This window comes from Solanum lycopersicum, chromosome 9, assembly GCF_036512215.1.
Source record: "Solanum lycopersicum chromosome 9, SLM_r2.1".
Lineage (NCBI taxonomy): Eukaryota > Viridiplantae > Streptophyta > Magnoliopsida > Solanales > Solanaceae > Solanum > Solanum lycopersicum.
In genome coordinates, this window is record NC_090808.1 from 62,932,772 (window position 1) to 62,947,822 (window position 15,051).

Genomic DNA, 15,051 nt, shown 5'->3' on the forward strand with positions numbered 1-15,051 from the left:
CCTCTAACTCTTTTATTTTCATTCAAAATGTAAGACAACAAAATCAGAATCCATTCGGTCTAGAGGAAACGATTTCAGCAAATCTTTTCACTTAGAAAGTTAAACCATCGATTAGTCGATTACACAAAAACCAGCAATTCCTATACCAAGAAATCCAAGTATCAGCTAACGTCAACAAGTGTACAAATTTACCAAAAAGACTAGTTCCATGTGTGATTTTTCTTACAAAAACGTAATTCTAATTCTTACGTAGTGTAAGAACTAAATACGAGATAACAATTTTGCCCTATCAATTCCTTCCACGTTATAATTTTTAGTAATTATGTCAATCCTGCAGTAATTAGAGTGAATACAATGGAAAAGATGTAGCAGACAATAGCAAACCTTAGGAGTAATTTGGAGGGCTCTCGTACACTGAATTCAGTTTTAAACATTCTTAATTTGGTCAAAAGACAGATATCATATCAACAATTTTCACATTACGGGCATTCATAACATCTGCATACTAAATTTTAAGATGATGAAGAAAACCTCTACGCGCAAAATGCATCCAGTAAGAAAAATCAGTATACTGCTGCTGACTTATCCACTGAAATGTGAACAGACCAATTTCGAACTCTAGAATTCAGCCACCCCGAGCTTCTCTCCTCGTAGCATCATGAAGCAGTTCAATGTCAACTCCATCAGGAGGTAACTGCACGTATCTGACCACCGATCCTCTGATGAAGCAGTTCCTCACGGACCTCTATTGCCATAAAAGAAACATAGGACGTATGTATTAGCATTCTGATCAGAGAAGTACTAATATTCATAAATAATAGAGGGGGAAACAGAAGGGGTGATGGCAGTGGGGAGGAAACGACAAGGGGAACATACTACATATCCATGTTTCTCACTCCTTTTCTCAACTTCCATTTTCGTTTTCATAGGCTCGTAAGTCGCAAGTGTACATGTACATCGTGATACAGCAGTCAACACACATATCACTAGTTGCATAAAGGCAAATTTTAAGCTGTCAGGTCGGATTTATTAGGTCAATAACTACATGCAGCTACTTACTAGTAGATTCTACTTTGGAATATAGTTTCAATATCATTCATACTCTTGCACACTTTCGGAAAAATTGATCAATGCAAGAAGGTTGCTACCGGAATCACGGATATTCAAAAGAATAGGGATAGTGTGTATAGGGAATGGTTGATGTCTATATAACTTCTCATATAAAATACAAGGAACGGAAAGAAACCATCATTTTCTTATGATACATCTTCTTTCATTTAATGTTTGTAAATTCAGATCTATGAAATTTATCACGTGGAAGCTCTAGCTAGATCTGTTTTCCCAGCTCTACAGACTACAAGGAAGTGGGTGTGTACCACCACATCCCATGGGACATGAGAAACAGGTGAACTTCTGTTCTTATTAAATCAGAAGCGGGTGAGGCTGGTGAGTGAATGAAAAGGAAAAACGATGCACGAAGACAAAAGGAGAGAGAATCCAACTTAGTGGGAAAAGAGTAGAAAGGTGAAAGGGGGAATATGAAGTTCACCATTGACTTTGCTTGCCAGGGCGAGTGAGGCTTAATCAGCCAAAGCCCAATTGCGTTCTCTGACATCATCTAGATATAGTCGCTTCTCGTTCCAATTTGTGAATCTAGTCAAAGTATAAGGGCTGACAGAGATTGTAGCTCCATTTATAATTCGTACTTCTAGAAAACCAGATAGAAAAGAAGTCCTAGACAATAAGACTGGAATTGTGACATGCTGGAAATTAACACAATCACATAAGTTTTAGTTCAAAGTGGTGAGACCAAAAAGGCAGCAACTACACAACAAATTCAACCTGTTGAAACAACAAAAGAATTTCATCAAAGAGTTCCATAAAAACATGTGGTAGTGTATCTAGAGGAAGGCTGATAGCAGCCACGGAAGCATAAATACAATAAAGAACTTTGATGAAGCTCTTAAAAGGCCTATGACAAGATCTCAAATAAGAAACTTCAAAAAGAAACTAATTGGGCTTCAATTGCAAAGAAAGAAGTGTCTAGTTTTGGGAGAAGAGTTCAAGCCAAGAGGATCTTTTGCACAAGTGTTCTAGCTATTTTTGTGGGCCAAATTGAAGCCAAAGATGAAAAACATGCCTTTTATGGAGGTCCAAACCAGTGCACTTTGGACCAATTTAGGCACCTGGATTGTGCCAAACATGCACCTAGCAAAGCTCCCACTTGGGGCACATTTTAGCCCTTAAAATGAGCTTCCTTGCTATCCAAGAAGGATCACACAGGTGTACAAATTGATAGGAGAGTTGTTGCTTAAGTTGCTTGCAAGTTATCTTCAAGATGTTCTTTAATTGTAGGTTCTACGTAATTAAGGTAGCCCAACACATGGTTTCCCTATTTTTAGGGATTAGTCAAAGATTTCATATTTTATCCTAGTTATTTTCCCACTAAAATATGAAGGTTCGAGTAATTCCTAAAATCAAGGGAGACATGTGCTAGGCTCCCCTAATTAGTGCCTAAAATTAAGGAAACTCTTAGAACCTTGAAGACAACTTGCAAGCAACTTGAGCAGCAACTCTCCTATCGATTTGCACACCTAATGGGTCATTTTGGCTACAATGTGGCCTAAGTGGGAGATTCATGGGATGCAAGTTTGGCACAATTTAGGTGGCTAAATTTTTCCTAAATTAAAATGATATGGACCTCCTTCAACGGCTGGTTCTTGAACCCCATATCCTACCTCATCTTGGACTTCAATTCAGCCAATAAAAAAGCTATAACACTAAGACAAAAGATTTTTCTTGGCTTGAGCTCTTCTTCCAATACTAGGCACTTCGTCTTTACAATTAAAAACAATGAGCTTGTTTTTGAAGTTTCTTATTCGAGATCTTGTCATGGGCCTTCTAAGACTTCCAAAGTCCAAGTATTTTTATTGGAGTTATTCCTCCACACATGCTATCATAGACAATCATATTTCATTCTACCACATGCATTAGAGCAAAGGTTCAGTACAGGGTCTCGACTTATGAGCAACTATCAGGTCAGGACATGCTAATAATCTGCTATTTAAGGTAAGCTTTAGATCCTCTGCAGCAATGCACCGCTACAGTCATATTTAATTCCCAAACTTACAACTTCTTAGCCTTGTAATAAACAAATTATCAGTTTCCAAAGGATCAAAGACTGTAAAGGCAGACCTCCTTACATAGCATTAGTACTTCATTCAACAGAAAGGTGAACAGATCATAGCGTAGCTAACAAAAACTATGAAAGAACACTGAGCTTAAACATTTCTAGGTGAAAGCCGCAAATAATCATAGTCATAGTGATAGGAAAACCTCATCCCCATATAGACTAAGGATCCCATATCACAGTGAGCAGTAGTTGCCAGAATCATATAAACACAGAAGTTAATACATCAAATTGACCTTCTCGATTCACATATACAATCAACATTAGTAGTTTCCAGCAAAACTATCGGCTTCACAACTCCGGAGTACTATGGAAGAGAAAATATCCACTTGTTTTATTGCATACTACAAAAGCATAAACAACTAATTCAAGAATTCTTGAATTGAGAAAGGAAGAGCCAAAAACAGAGGTTTTCAACAGATCGTATACACATAAAAAGAGAAGGTGAAAGAGAGGCAAGATGCAATGCATCTTCAAACTAAATATAGGTAATAAACCATATTTTCACAGATAAAGCCAACAACAGAAAATACGAAGAACAAAGATACAAGAGAAAGAATGAGGAATTACCATGTGGGGATACTTGTCCTCATCAACAACCCTAGTGTTTTCAAGCTTAATGTTGAGATACTGATCAACTGAATGTAGTGTTCCTCGAATAGCCAAATCGTTCTTCAGTTCGACAGTCACTTCCCTGCCCACCAGATCCTTGAAGTATGAGAAAAACAACTGGAAAACACAGAAGGCCAGGGGGAAAACCAAGTTAGAACATAGACCAAACAAATTCATGAGAAAAAAACTCAAATCAGAAGTGATCAGTAAATAAACTTTCTATTCAAGACCAATCGAAAAAAACAAAGCAGACACCAATTATATACAAATTAGGCGTGTATAAAGAGGAACATACAGGCTACAGCATTAAGAAAGAGGGATCAGGTAGCAGTACCATTTTTATCTCTCAGGAAGTATCACACTGTGTTCTCTGTAATCCTTGGCAGCTATCTGCTTCAAAAAAAACTGTGAGATATTATTAAAGCTCATAATATATGAGGGATTTGGAGGTGAGATATGCAGATATCAAAGCATGCACAAGTTACCCTCCACTTCTCGAGAATCCTCAAAAGCTCTATGGATTTCCTCGTCAACATCCCTATACTCCGAGACCCTACTCTCTACCCATCATCTCCCTTAACCCCCTTACCACCTCGAACTCGCCCCCAACCAGTGTTTTGGGAAGAAAGAAGCGGAAAAAAGCGACGAGGGCTCGCTTCACAGAAGCGAAGCGCGAGCTTTTTTTAAGTAAAGCATATATAGTATAAAAATAAAAAAAATATTAAATAACTGAATAGAGGTAATATATTATTAGATTAAAAGTAAATAGATAGTCAAGAATCCTCATAAGTCATAACATATAAAGCAAAAACATAATTAAATCACAAAAGGATCAGACGCAGCAGCCACGCAGAGAAGAAGAGAAGAAGAAGAAGAAGAGAACTTACAAGCAGTGGCAGACTGGCAGCAACCAAAAATTGAAAAAAAGTCGCAGAACAGTCGCAAAGAAGAAGAGAAGAAGAGAACTTATAGCAGCGGTCGCAGCAGTCCAAAAAACAAACTTGAAATCGCGAAAGTGGTATGTGAAGTCGCCTAAGGATTTCAGAAATTAAAAGAAAAACATTTTTTAAACCAAAAAACCGTAATTAGCGCTATTTCACGCTTTCGCTTTTCTTTTTCAATGTCGCCGTGCTTCAGGAAATAAAAGCGCAGGGGCTGTGCTTCGCCTCGCGTCGCGCTTTAAGTGCGGTTTTCCTCGCTTTTTATAAAACTGCCCCCAATCTATAAACTAAAACTCAATAGCACACTATACACACCTTAATATCCCATTTGGAATATTATTCAAATACTTCTTTCGGCTGATTAGGAAATGAAATCAACTGTAGCTTTTCACTTACTACAATCCCAAATTCTGGAAAATAACAACAAAAACGAAGAGAGAAAAAAACATCGCACGGACTTATTTGTTTCTCCTAATCCTAAATATCAACAAAACTTAATCATTTCCAGCATAATACACACCATCACAACTTAAAAAGCAATCCATTACATAAGACGACAAACAAAAACCACAAAGGAACATGAGAAATCGAATTCAAGGATCTGTTTATAGTGCGTAGCAGTACAAAACATGGCAACAAAAAACGAAATTCAGTACTATTAGAAGGAAGAATTAGGGTTTTTTTTTTCGTTACAGAGATATCTAAAGAGGAGAACTTACATTTCGACTTCGCCGGAGGTGGAAGTGCGTCGTACAGCTGAAAGGGTAGACTACTTTAGCTGCGTCTGAATTTGGACTTAATTTGCTTGAAAACCTATACATATATATGTATGATATTTGTTTGAAAATACTTCAATTTTTATTTAATTTATATAATGCTTTTTTTTTCCTAAGAGTTATTTTAACTATATCAATTTTTTTTGAAATAATATGAAATTAGAGAATAGTTTTAATCAAACAATCGAATATATAACTTGAAGACCTTCTGCTGCTTTGGTATTGCTCTCATCTATTTCTTTTGCCCTCCGAATAAAAAGTAAAGGTGCGTGGTGAGATAAATAGACGTAGCTGCTATATTTTTTTTAATTATTACTCTCATATATGTCTTTTACCCGCCTTTATAAAAGTAAAGGAGCATAGTAAAATAGATAGACGTTTAATCATATTACAATGTTATAAAATATTTAGGTATAATTACATGTTCAACTGAAAAATCAAGAGCCAAAATAACAAATAAATAACTGAATGAAATACAGAGAACCAAAATAACAGAAGGAAATATTATGGACAAAGAGTTAGAAGCTGTCTAATCAAGACGACCCTCAAGTAGCACAATAACCATACACAAATAAACATTACTAGGAACAAGGTAATTATATAGATGATTACAACAATATCAATGACACTGACGGACCCAAATTTACATCTATGTCAAACTACAGCCTGCATCATGAAGTTACAACTTCAACTACAATCTTTGTTTCACGCGTCGACCATTGAAATCACCGCCGTCAAGGACAAGACCATTCCCTAGCTTGTTGGTGATGCTGGAATGTTCATTTACCCTAGCAACATACTCCAACAGTTCTGTGAGGACATGAGGGCAACTTTCTCTCAGATAGTCAAAACCATCCGTTTGCATTACAGCTGCATAAAAAAGGATTCTACGATGAAAATCCACTTTCATTTCTGCAATGCTTCAATTCAACCATATGCATCGAAATTGGAAACAAAATTTTTCTAAAGCAGCAGTAAGAAATTCCCCCACATGTGAATTTACTTCCCAGTGCTTTTGGCAGCAAAAATCACTTTTAGGAGGGCATCAACACATTCAAAACAAGCGAATGAAGGTCAATCAGAAACAGCTCTCATAGCCAATTCCAGTAAACAGCTGCCCAGAAAATGGAGGGAGAGGGCAGGTGATGATGGACTTTGAAAGAAAGTATTGTATGGCCTTGAGACCAATTAGGTTGACCAATCAAGTTAATTCCATGACCCCCCAGTTGACAAATGACAACAACAAACTGTAGAGTAGCAACCCCAATTTCACTCTTTTTTCCTTGTTGGGCCTAAAGCTGAACCCCTTTAGAACAAGGACAAACAATAATGTCTCATTTAAGGGCTTACTAAATATAGACTGCAACGGTAGGCAGACATCTCCCCTTCCAAGTTCAACTTAGGGACAATTCTTTTAGCAGTACATGAAGAAAATTGTTGAAATTGCGATCAGAACTTCTAAAAATTTCACTTAAGAGAGATTAAACACGCATGAAACACATCTATTACAGAAAAAAATTTAAAAGGGGAATTATATCTTTTAAGAATTATACTTAGAACAGATTATTTGTAGATCATGGTGACAAAATTATTAATGTAAACAAACCACAAAAACTTAAGTACTTGAACCAAATAATTGAACTGAATCCCAACTTTGATGTAACATTTTGACATAAGTTGATTAGAAGATAAAAGAGCACCTCTTAGATTTTCTGGCATGGCAACAAATTTGAGACAGACAGATTTCAGCTGGAAACAATGGTGCTGTTCAGCCAGGGCTAAAGTGGTTGCAACAGTATTAATAGCAACTTCCTCACACAGGTTAGCCTCACAGAGCAACCTGAGCCTATCTAACCCATAACAGTCAGCTGCCGCAAGCAGATGTTGAGACATCAAGGTTGATGCCCATTTTGTGTTCAACCCTGTGAGTTCTTCCATGTCCGGTAGCACGTCCCAGTACATGAAATGAAGAAGAGCCTGTCATCAACATACACGAGAATTGAGCAAATAACGCAAAATTAAATCACAATGTTAACTGAAAAGAGAGAATCACATCAAAATTGGAACCAAAAAATTTTTAGTGCAAAATGAATTCCAGGTATGGCTTCTCTATCTGGCATCTTTTCAGCGACACAGCTTGTTGTTGATATCATAACAAAATTACACAGCTTCGATGATTATGCCAGATATGCAATATTTTTTTACTTTGACAAGAAAACCCACAACCGAAGATATGCATGTTAATTAAAGCATGTAATCAAAAGCGGGTACATAAGACATAAAAAAATAAAGAAAAATAAATATATAAATATGTAATGCCAGGAAAAAGTAAACGTAAACTTGAACAACAATTATATAAAAAGGAATTAGAAAAACTACACTCATAATATGTGAGCAAATATAATAAATCAAGTTCAAAACCGAACTTGAATTTCTAAATCAAATGTAAAGATAAATTTTATGTATTTATATTCTCCTACTCCTTAATAATTTATTGAGAGTTGATGTATCACCCAAACCAATATATAGTACGAACCCCCTTCGGCGGAAAATTATATTATTTATACATGGTTAAAATAATTTATGTGCATACAAAAAAGATGTTGAACCCCCTTCGGCAACTTCATGTGTCTATTTCTACAGATTTTGAAACCCCCCCCCCCCAATTGAAAATCCTGGCTCCGCCTCTGGCACCTCGGTGCCTACACTGGAATAGCACCAAAAGGGAGGCAAAATGCGTAGCTTATGTTGGATCTAACCTCAAGAAGAACCTCGAGTGAGCCTTTAAAGAACATTGATCATGCCTAAAGTAGGGATCAGGTCAATGCCTGAAAGAAAGAGGCAGAAAAATAACAAATAAATGGAGCATTGAAAAATTTGCCAGATCACACTGTGATAGAAGAAGCAATGACAACTGAGAGAATAGAAGAATTAGAAGTTCGGTAGTAGCATAGCTTTCCAGATTATTAACAGGTGGTGACTTGAAAACTTACAGATTGTGTTATTGATAGTACACAACAAGCAGTCAAATCAACATAAAGGCAGGAAAGGGGTGGGAGGTAGTACAAGGCTTTGACCTTAAAAACAGGGGCTTCCATGTCTTCTACTTTTATATGCTCTGTATTTTGATCCTTCATTGGACCAAAAAGTTGTGCTCTGAACACAGGTGACCTTGCAGCAAGTACCAATTTGTGAGCAGCAAATACCTCTCCATTAACATCGAAGTTCACATCAGTATCCTTCCCACTTTCAAGTAGCTGTCCAAAATGCAGTCCAATATCTGATGGAGATAGAGGAATGGAGTATGTTTTAGGTCCTTCGGTGTGAGACCTCACTACACCAACACAGCAATGAACTTGCAGGCAATCATCCTTCAGGTAGTCAGATGATTCTAAAGCGGTTCTTTTAAAAAATCGCTTATATCCCCTGCAAAACCCAAATTCGGTCATGTAGATTATTACAAGCTGCGTGTTGAGTAAAAGAAACGTTCCAAACATGGCTAGAGAAGTTAAGATGTGAATTAAGAACTTTTTAAGTCAAATCTCGCTAGTGAACATTCTGGTATTAAGACTGAAATGCAAAATTCTAGCTAAGAATTTCAATCCACAAGAAAACCACCACCAAGCTTCAATTTCAAAAGCTCATATGGAAACAATATGCCGTTTCTTAAGTTGAGTAATGAAAATAGAAGTAAAACGATAAGACTGAATAAGCATGTAAAGGTTAGGAGACAATGACCAGTGAGTCGTACAAGGATAACGCTGTCTGCAGTTTCTTATAGTAAAGTTCAGCAAATCTATAAATAAAGACATGATTAAAACACTCAGTTGTCACAAAAGCACAAGTGTATCACAACACAATCCCATATATTTGAAAGAGGCAGAGTAGGTGTCACTAGCCAGTACTAGAAAATCTTCAAGAGTCTAACTTTGAGCTGAGCACATAGGAAAAAGTAAGCATTTTGGCCATTTCATTACTATAAATAAATAAATAAATATATATATATATATATATATATTTATATTTATATATATATTATACACCCATATACATAAAATCTTCAATTTTGTGTCACATAAAATCAAAACGGAAAAATGAAAAGGAAGGAAAATTCTCAAGTCAGTGAGGAAAGAATATGATCAGTAAAACACATGGATTGTTTAGAAAGGTGTAGCCAAACCAAAAATGCCTAAGAAATGTATCAACGTTTATTGAGATTTAAGCAGAAAGCACAATCAAAGGGTGATTCTTCAACCAATAAAAAGGCCAGATGAAAAAAAAAAGAGAGAGCATATGTATATGCAAGGAAATAACCATGAGCAAAAAGGAACAGACGATATTTCATTGGACAAGCATGTGAAGTAAGAATTTGTAAACCAAGTTCAAAAAATGAAGCTAAAATTGTGATTCAATTATTAAAAAATTATAAGTTTGTAATGTTAGAATCATTTCTTAAATGTGGAGTTAATATTAAATTATTGTTACGCTTTAGTAAACCGGGCTGAATGTTAGTAGGTGTAGGACAAGATACACACTGTATATTTGTGTGGATTCCATACGGGCCTATATCCCTTTCATGCCATGTATGTGGGATAGCAATAGTGTAGGACTATTGAAGACCAATGAACTTGTGATGGGAATGAGCCCCAGGTTAAGCCCGAAGAGGGGACCTAACCTCATATTTATAGGCTTAAACGCCTTAACTAGTATGCCTACCCATTACGGACTCGATTTCAACTGGCTTACACTATTGACAGTCCACACATATGACATGAAATGGATACAAGCCCCTTTAGAATCCACACAAAAAACACAGTATGCGTCCTGTCCAACAACTACTATCATTCAACTCGTTTAACTAAAATGTAATAATAGGTTAATGTTGTCCAATTGAGAGAATGTTAGGATTATTTATTCAATGTGAACTTAACATTAACTTATTATCTTTTAGTAAAATGGGTTGAATGTTAATAATTGTTGGACAATCACAAGTTGTGTATTTGTGTGGATTCCATATGGGCCTGTGCCCATTTCATGTCATATGTGTGGGCTTGCAATAGTGTAAGGCTGTTGAAAACTAGTGAGTTGCATCATGGGAGGCACACTAAATTAAGGCTTTTAAGCCAATAAATACTAAATTTAGGCTTTTAAGCCTATAAATATGAGGTTAGGTCCCCTTTCCGAACTTAACCTAAGATGCATTCCCATAAGGTGTCAGTTATGACTATGGCACATAAAAGTACGCACCTCCTTGTTGCATTTTCAATATAATATGTAGGTGTGTTCTCGATCTATGTAATTACTACTAGTTATATATATAGTTTGTTCTAACATGTAATTCACATTAAGTGACTAATTCTCCAAATCTAATATTTTAATATCTAGTAAATATTTGCCAATGGATCAATAAAATATCATATACATAAAATTTTCAACTCATTAACAATTCGTATTTAAGTTTGTCAACTACATTTTTTTTCAGCTAAGGATCTATTGGAAACAGCTTTTCTACTTCAGGAAGGTGGGAGGGGTGACCAGGTGAGGTCTAATTACATTGGGGTATGTTATTGTTGTTGCTAGCTACATTTTGATTGAGCCAAAGCTACAACATCACATTTTAGCATGTCCACTGCAGTGAAATGTCATCTAAACATAGGAAAGTGTTATTCCTAGAAATTGATGAATTTATCCATTATTATGGCACAAGAGAACGTCACATTGTTATTTAATCTTTTCTACTTACAAGAATATTATATATGAGCAATTCTTGCTTACTTCCTTAATGAGAACGAATTGAGGTCGGGAAACTGACCACCAAACAAGGAGTAAACTAACCAATTTATCGAGTCTCACCGGGAAAGGATCGTGGTGTCAGGGAAAATCATAAACCAACAAAACAAGCAGTGTTATAGTACATGAAACTCACCACATGCTTCCACGGTATTTAAGAGTGTACGGTCCACTCTCCAACGCTCTCCCAAAATGGCTATGCACTTTATGCCTACTCTTACCACTCTGATCAATCAGCGTCAGCTCAAAAAGCGCCCTCACATCCGTTCCTTCGCTCGCTAGAGCAATGAACAACGACACATATGTTGAATTATCTTCAGTACTCTTCCCATCAGGATAGAAATAAATCGCCCACGTATACCCACCTACCATAAACGTATCAGAAGCGATATACTTCCCAATCCCAATCCCTTTCGACAACGAATACCCAGTAATCTTAAAATCATGAGAACCATTCACCGTCTCAGTCACCGATGTTGACGTGGTCACCGCAGATGATGATGATGAAGATGAGGACGATGAGGAGGGTTTGGCAATTGCCTCTGTTTCAACCCTTCCCATGTCCACCATACGTGAAAATTTCAACAATAACCACCTCAATCAGTCAATTTTTTTTCAAACTGAGGTAATTCAGAAATGTGGATCAGATCTAGGGTTTAGAAAGAGAAATTTGTAGGAAATGAGCTACGTTAGGGTAGGGAATTGGGGTTTATCGGCGAAATTGATGGGAGATTTCTACGATGGAGATGGAATCTAGGCTCTGTAAATTTGGGGTTGTGGAATTTTCTAGGGTTTCGTGACAAAAGGAAGAAGAAGAAGCAGAAGAAATGAAGTAGATGAATGATTTATATATAAGAAAAATGGTGGATTAGGTAATGGTAAGGTGGTGCATATGATTGTGTTGTAAATGCATAATGTAACCGTTAGGTCTAAAAAGTAGTATACGTTAATTACGTTATACCTCTAAAGTTTTTTAAATTATAGAGTAATAATTTCGAAACTTCTAGAATGGATGTATAGATTCATATTTTTCCCTTGATATATAAGTTGCATAATAATTATACTGTATTAGATACATGACTATTTATTAAATTTATATCGATTGAGATTTGAAATAATTAAAATAAAAAAAGCTAATAAAAATATTTATACCATATACATAGTATACAAACATAATCGCACAATGTATACAGAAAAGAAAAAAGGTATTTTGTAATTAATTAAATGGTAATGATTAAAAGGATTATGTTATGTAATTTATGTATACGTATTAGCGATGCGGATTTCTAAAAATAGTAAACTAGATAAAGTATTAATTTTATGCCTGAACGATTTATCTTTTAATTACTAGCTTCAAATATAGATAGTTTTTTCTGATTATATCATGCATAAATAATAAACTATGTTTGGTAATTAATTAAGAGATAAATTATTTATATATAAAATTAATATATTATAATTAATTGTTGTTTTAAATTACACATAATTAGTATATTAGTGTATTTATATAAGCTATATATAAGAAGTGATACATTATTTTACACAGAAATGTAGAATGATTAGGATATATTTTATAAATTATTTATATATAAAATTAATATATTATAATTGATTATTCTTTTAAATTACAGATAACTAGTATATTTATATAAGCTATAAAAAGTTATACATTATTTTACACGGAAATTATAGAATGATTAATATATATTTTATAAGAGAAGAAACCAGTGGTTATTGGTCGATTTAGCATATTTATTTGATAAAAAAAAAGATATATGTTTTATAAATATACTTAAAGTGATATGAATTATACCATTTATGTAATTATATCATTTATGTAATTATATCAGGTAAATATAACCAAAAGAGCAATATTTCAGATTCTACATTGGACAAATTACCACACAATAATATTTTGTTTTCTTCGTGTAAAAGAGAGCCGGTGTGAGAGAGGAGTGGAGTCAGAATATATTAGTGAAAACTTATAATATAACAAAAAAAAAAATACAAGATTATAACTGAAAATAAAATCTTTTCAGGTTGAGGCGCGGATATCTCGCTCTCTTTAAAGAGATTCAAGCTCACTGCAGCAAATATTTTTACCGGTCCAGCAATAGTCCTCTTTTTGAACTTGTCCTCTCCAGGATACAACAGTCCTCACAAATTATAACTCAACAACTCCAGACAAGAGTTGAGTCAAAGCTCCACAAAAGAAAATATCCATTCAACTAATGAGAACTCTATTTTAGACTAACACTTTTACTCTATGTTTTCTCTTTGTGTATTGTGTGTTTCAAACCAAATGAAGATCACTAATATTTATACTAGAAGAAGTCTTCCTAGCAGTGAATAAAAAGATAAATGTGTAGTAAATAATGAAAATAATGATATTAAGAGTTACATAGATTATAAAAATAATGGTGGAGTAAAGAATGGAATAATAAGAGGGCTAACCAATGCCTCTAACGTACATAAGCACAACGGCCAACTTACCAAACGTTCATCACAAAGTATTATGCTATAATGTCTTTCAATATTAATTATCCACTAAGTAATTAGGCACAAAGCATTGCAATGGTCATAACGCCCATGTCCTCAATTATTTTAGCTTATAACAAAATTATGTGAGATAAATTAATAATAATCAAATATAAAATGCTCAAAATGCCAACAAGATATTATAATCACTTTCGTTAAAAAAAATTATATTATACATAAATTTAATAATATTTTTTTTCATATATATATATAAATATTGATTTTTTATTAAAAAAATTATATGTTTATCTTACAATATTTTGAATTTATTAGTGAGAATTTTCACGCCTCAAATTTTAAAACGTTAACTCATTAAAATGATAATCCTATCAAGTGCTATTAGCTTCAAAGTTGTGATCTCAATTATTATCATTATAATAAAATAATATAATTCTTTTAAATTCCTAAAATATTTATCTGAATCATTACAATATTAAATCAAACACTATAGAAACTAGTAACAAAAGTAAATTATCAATGTATAGGTCTAAGAGAAATTTGATAAAATATTGAGGGCATACTTTGCATTAGCAATTAAGGTTGTATAAAATTTAGGAGAATTGTGTCGAAATGATAATTACATTAACAGTTTTTATAATTTTAAATTTGGAGATGCTCACTTGTTTTAATATAAAATTACTATTTATCAACCATTATAAGAGCATATCGCAATATTTAAAATATTAATGAGAAAAATAAAATTAATCATATCTTTAAAAAAACATTCAATTTTGGAAGAATTTTTGTCATCTCACAAGAAATTCACAAAACAAACAGTATATTAACACAAAAGTTTAGTATACAAAAGAAGTAAACAAGAGAAAAATATTGAGAAGGAAAGAGGAAAATATAAAAATGTGTAATTAGTTGTTATTGGCAAAAATCTAACCCTTAACTCCCACTAAAAACAAAACCTTCAAACTAGCCACAAATTCAAAGCACCCATTAGGAGATACTTTTTATTTTTATTGGGTGTTTGGAATGTTTAATATTGTCTTTTTTGAATGTTTGAAATGTTTAATATAATTGGTTGTTGAAGAAATTACTATATATATAAATAATTTTAAGTTTGAGATCAGAAGGGTGTATGTGAATACGTCTCTGACTATTTACTTATTTATTTTTAATTAGAAATTTTGAATTTGAATTTAAATTTTTTAATATTAAATTATTTTTGTTAGAAAATAATTTATCACTTAATATA

General features: G+C 34.0%; 2 protein-coding genes across 3 annotated transcripts; both read right to left on the reverse strand.

Annotated features, from left to right (window-relative positions):
* Positions 1 to 366: 366 nt before the first annotated feature.
* Positions 367 to 5,761, reverse strand: LOC104649355 (sm-like protein LSM2). 2 transcript variants are annotated; one of them, XM_010328325.4, is made up of 4 exons: positions 5,463 to 5,761; positions 4,137 to 4,192; positions 3,761 to 3,919; positions 367 to 745 (listed from the first exon to the last, which is right to left on the reverse strand). In XM_010328325.4, exons 2-4 carry the CDS (start codon positions 4,137 to 4,139, stop codon positions 626 to 628), a joined length of 282 nt encoding a protein of 93 aa, XP_010326627.1. In that variant the 5' UTR covers positions 4,140 to 4,192; positions 5,463 to 5,761; the 3' UTR covers positions 367 to 625. The 2 variants fall into 2 exon arrangements, with proteins under 2 accessions (XP_010326627.1, XP_010326628.1); XM_010328326.4 differs by having other exon boundaries at positions 4,137 to 4,207; positions 5,463 to 5,543.
* Positions 5,762 to 6,008: 247 nt separating this feature from the next.
* On the reverse strand, positions 6,009 to 12,365 carry LOC101243825 (BTB/POZ and MATH domain-containing protein 2-like). Its single transcript, XM_010328323.4, has 4 exons — positions 11,446 to 12,365; positions 8,597 to 8,945; positions 7,220 to 7,496; positions 6,009 to 6,389 (listed from the first exon to the last, which is right to left on the reverse strand). Exons 1-4 carry the CDS (start codon positions 11,877 to 11,879, stop codon positions 6,211 to 6,213), a joined length of 1,239 nt encoding a protein of 412 aa, XP_010326625.1. The 5' UTR covers positions 11,880 to 12,365; the 3' UTR covers positions 6,009 to 6,210.
* Between the last annotated feature and the right edge of the window lie 2,686 nt (positions 12,366 to 15,051).

Coding starts and splice junctions, on each gene's coding strand:
- LOC104649355 (XM_010328325.4), bottom strand. Junction 746..3,760: donor AGGACAAGTATCCCCACATG/GTAATTCCTCAT, acceptor TTATGGCAATAG/AGGTCCGTGAGGAACTGCTT.
- LOC101243825 (XM_010328323.4), bottom strand. CDS start 11,879: ATGGTGGACATGGGAAGGGTTGAAACAGAGGCAATTGCCAAACCCTCC. Junction 8,946..11,445: donor AAATACCGTGGAAGCATGTG/GTGAGTTTCATG, acceptor TGGGTTTTGCAG/GGGATATAAGCGATTTTTTA. Junction 6,390..7,219: donor CATGCCAGAAAATCTAAGAG/GTGCTCTTTTAT, acceptor TTTTTTATGCAG/CTGTAATGCAAACGGATGGT.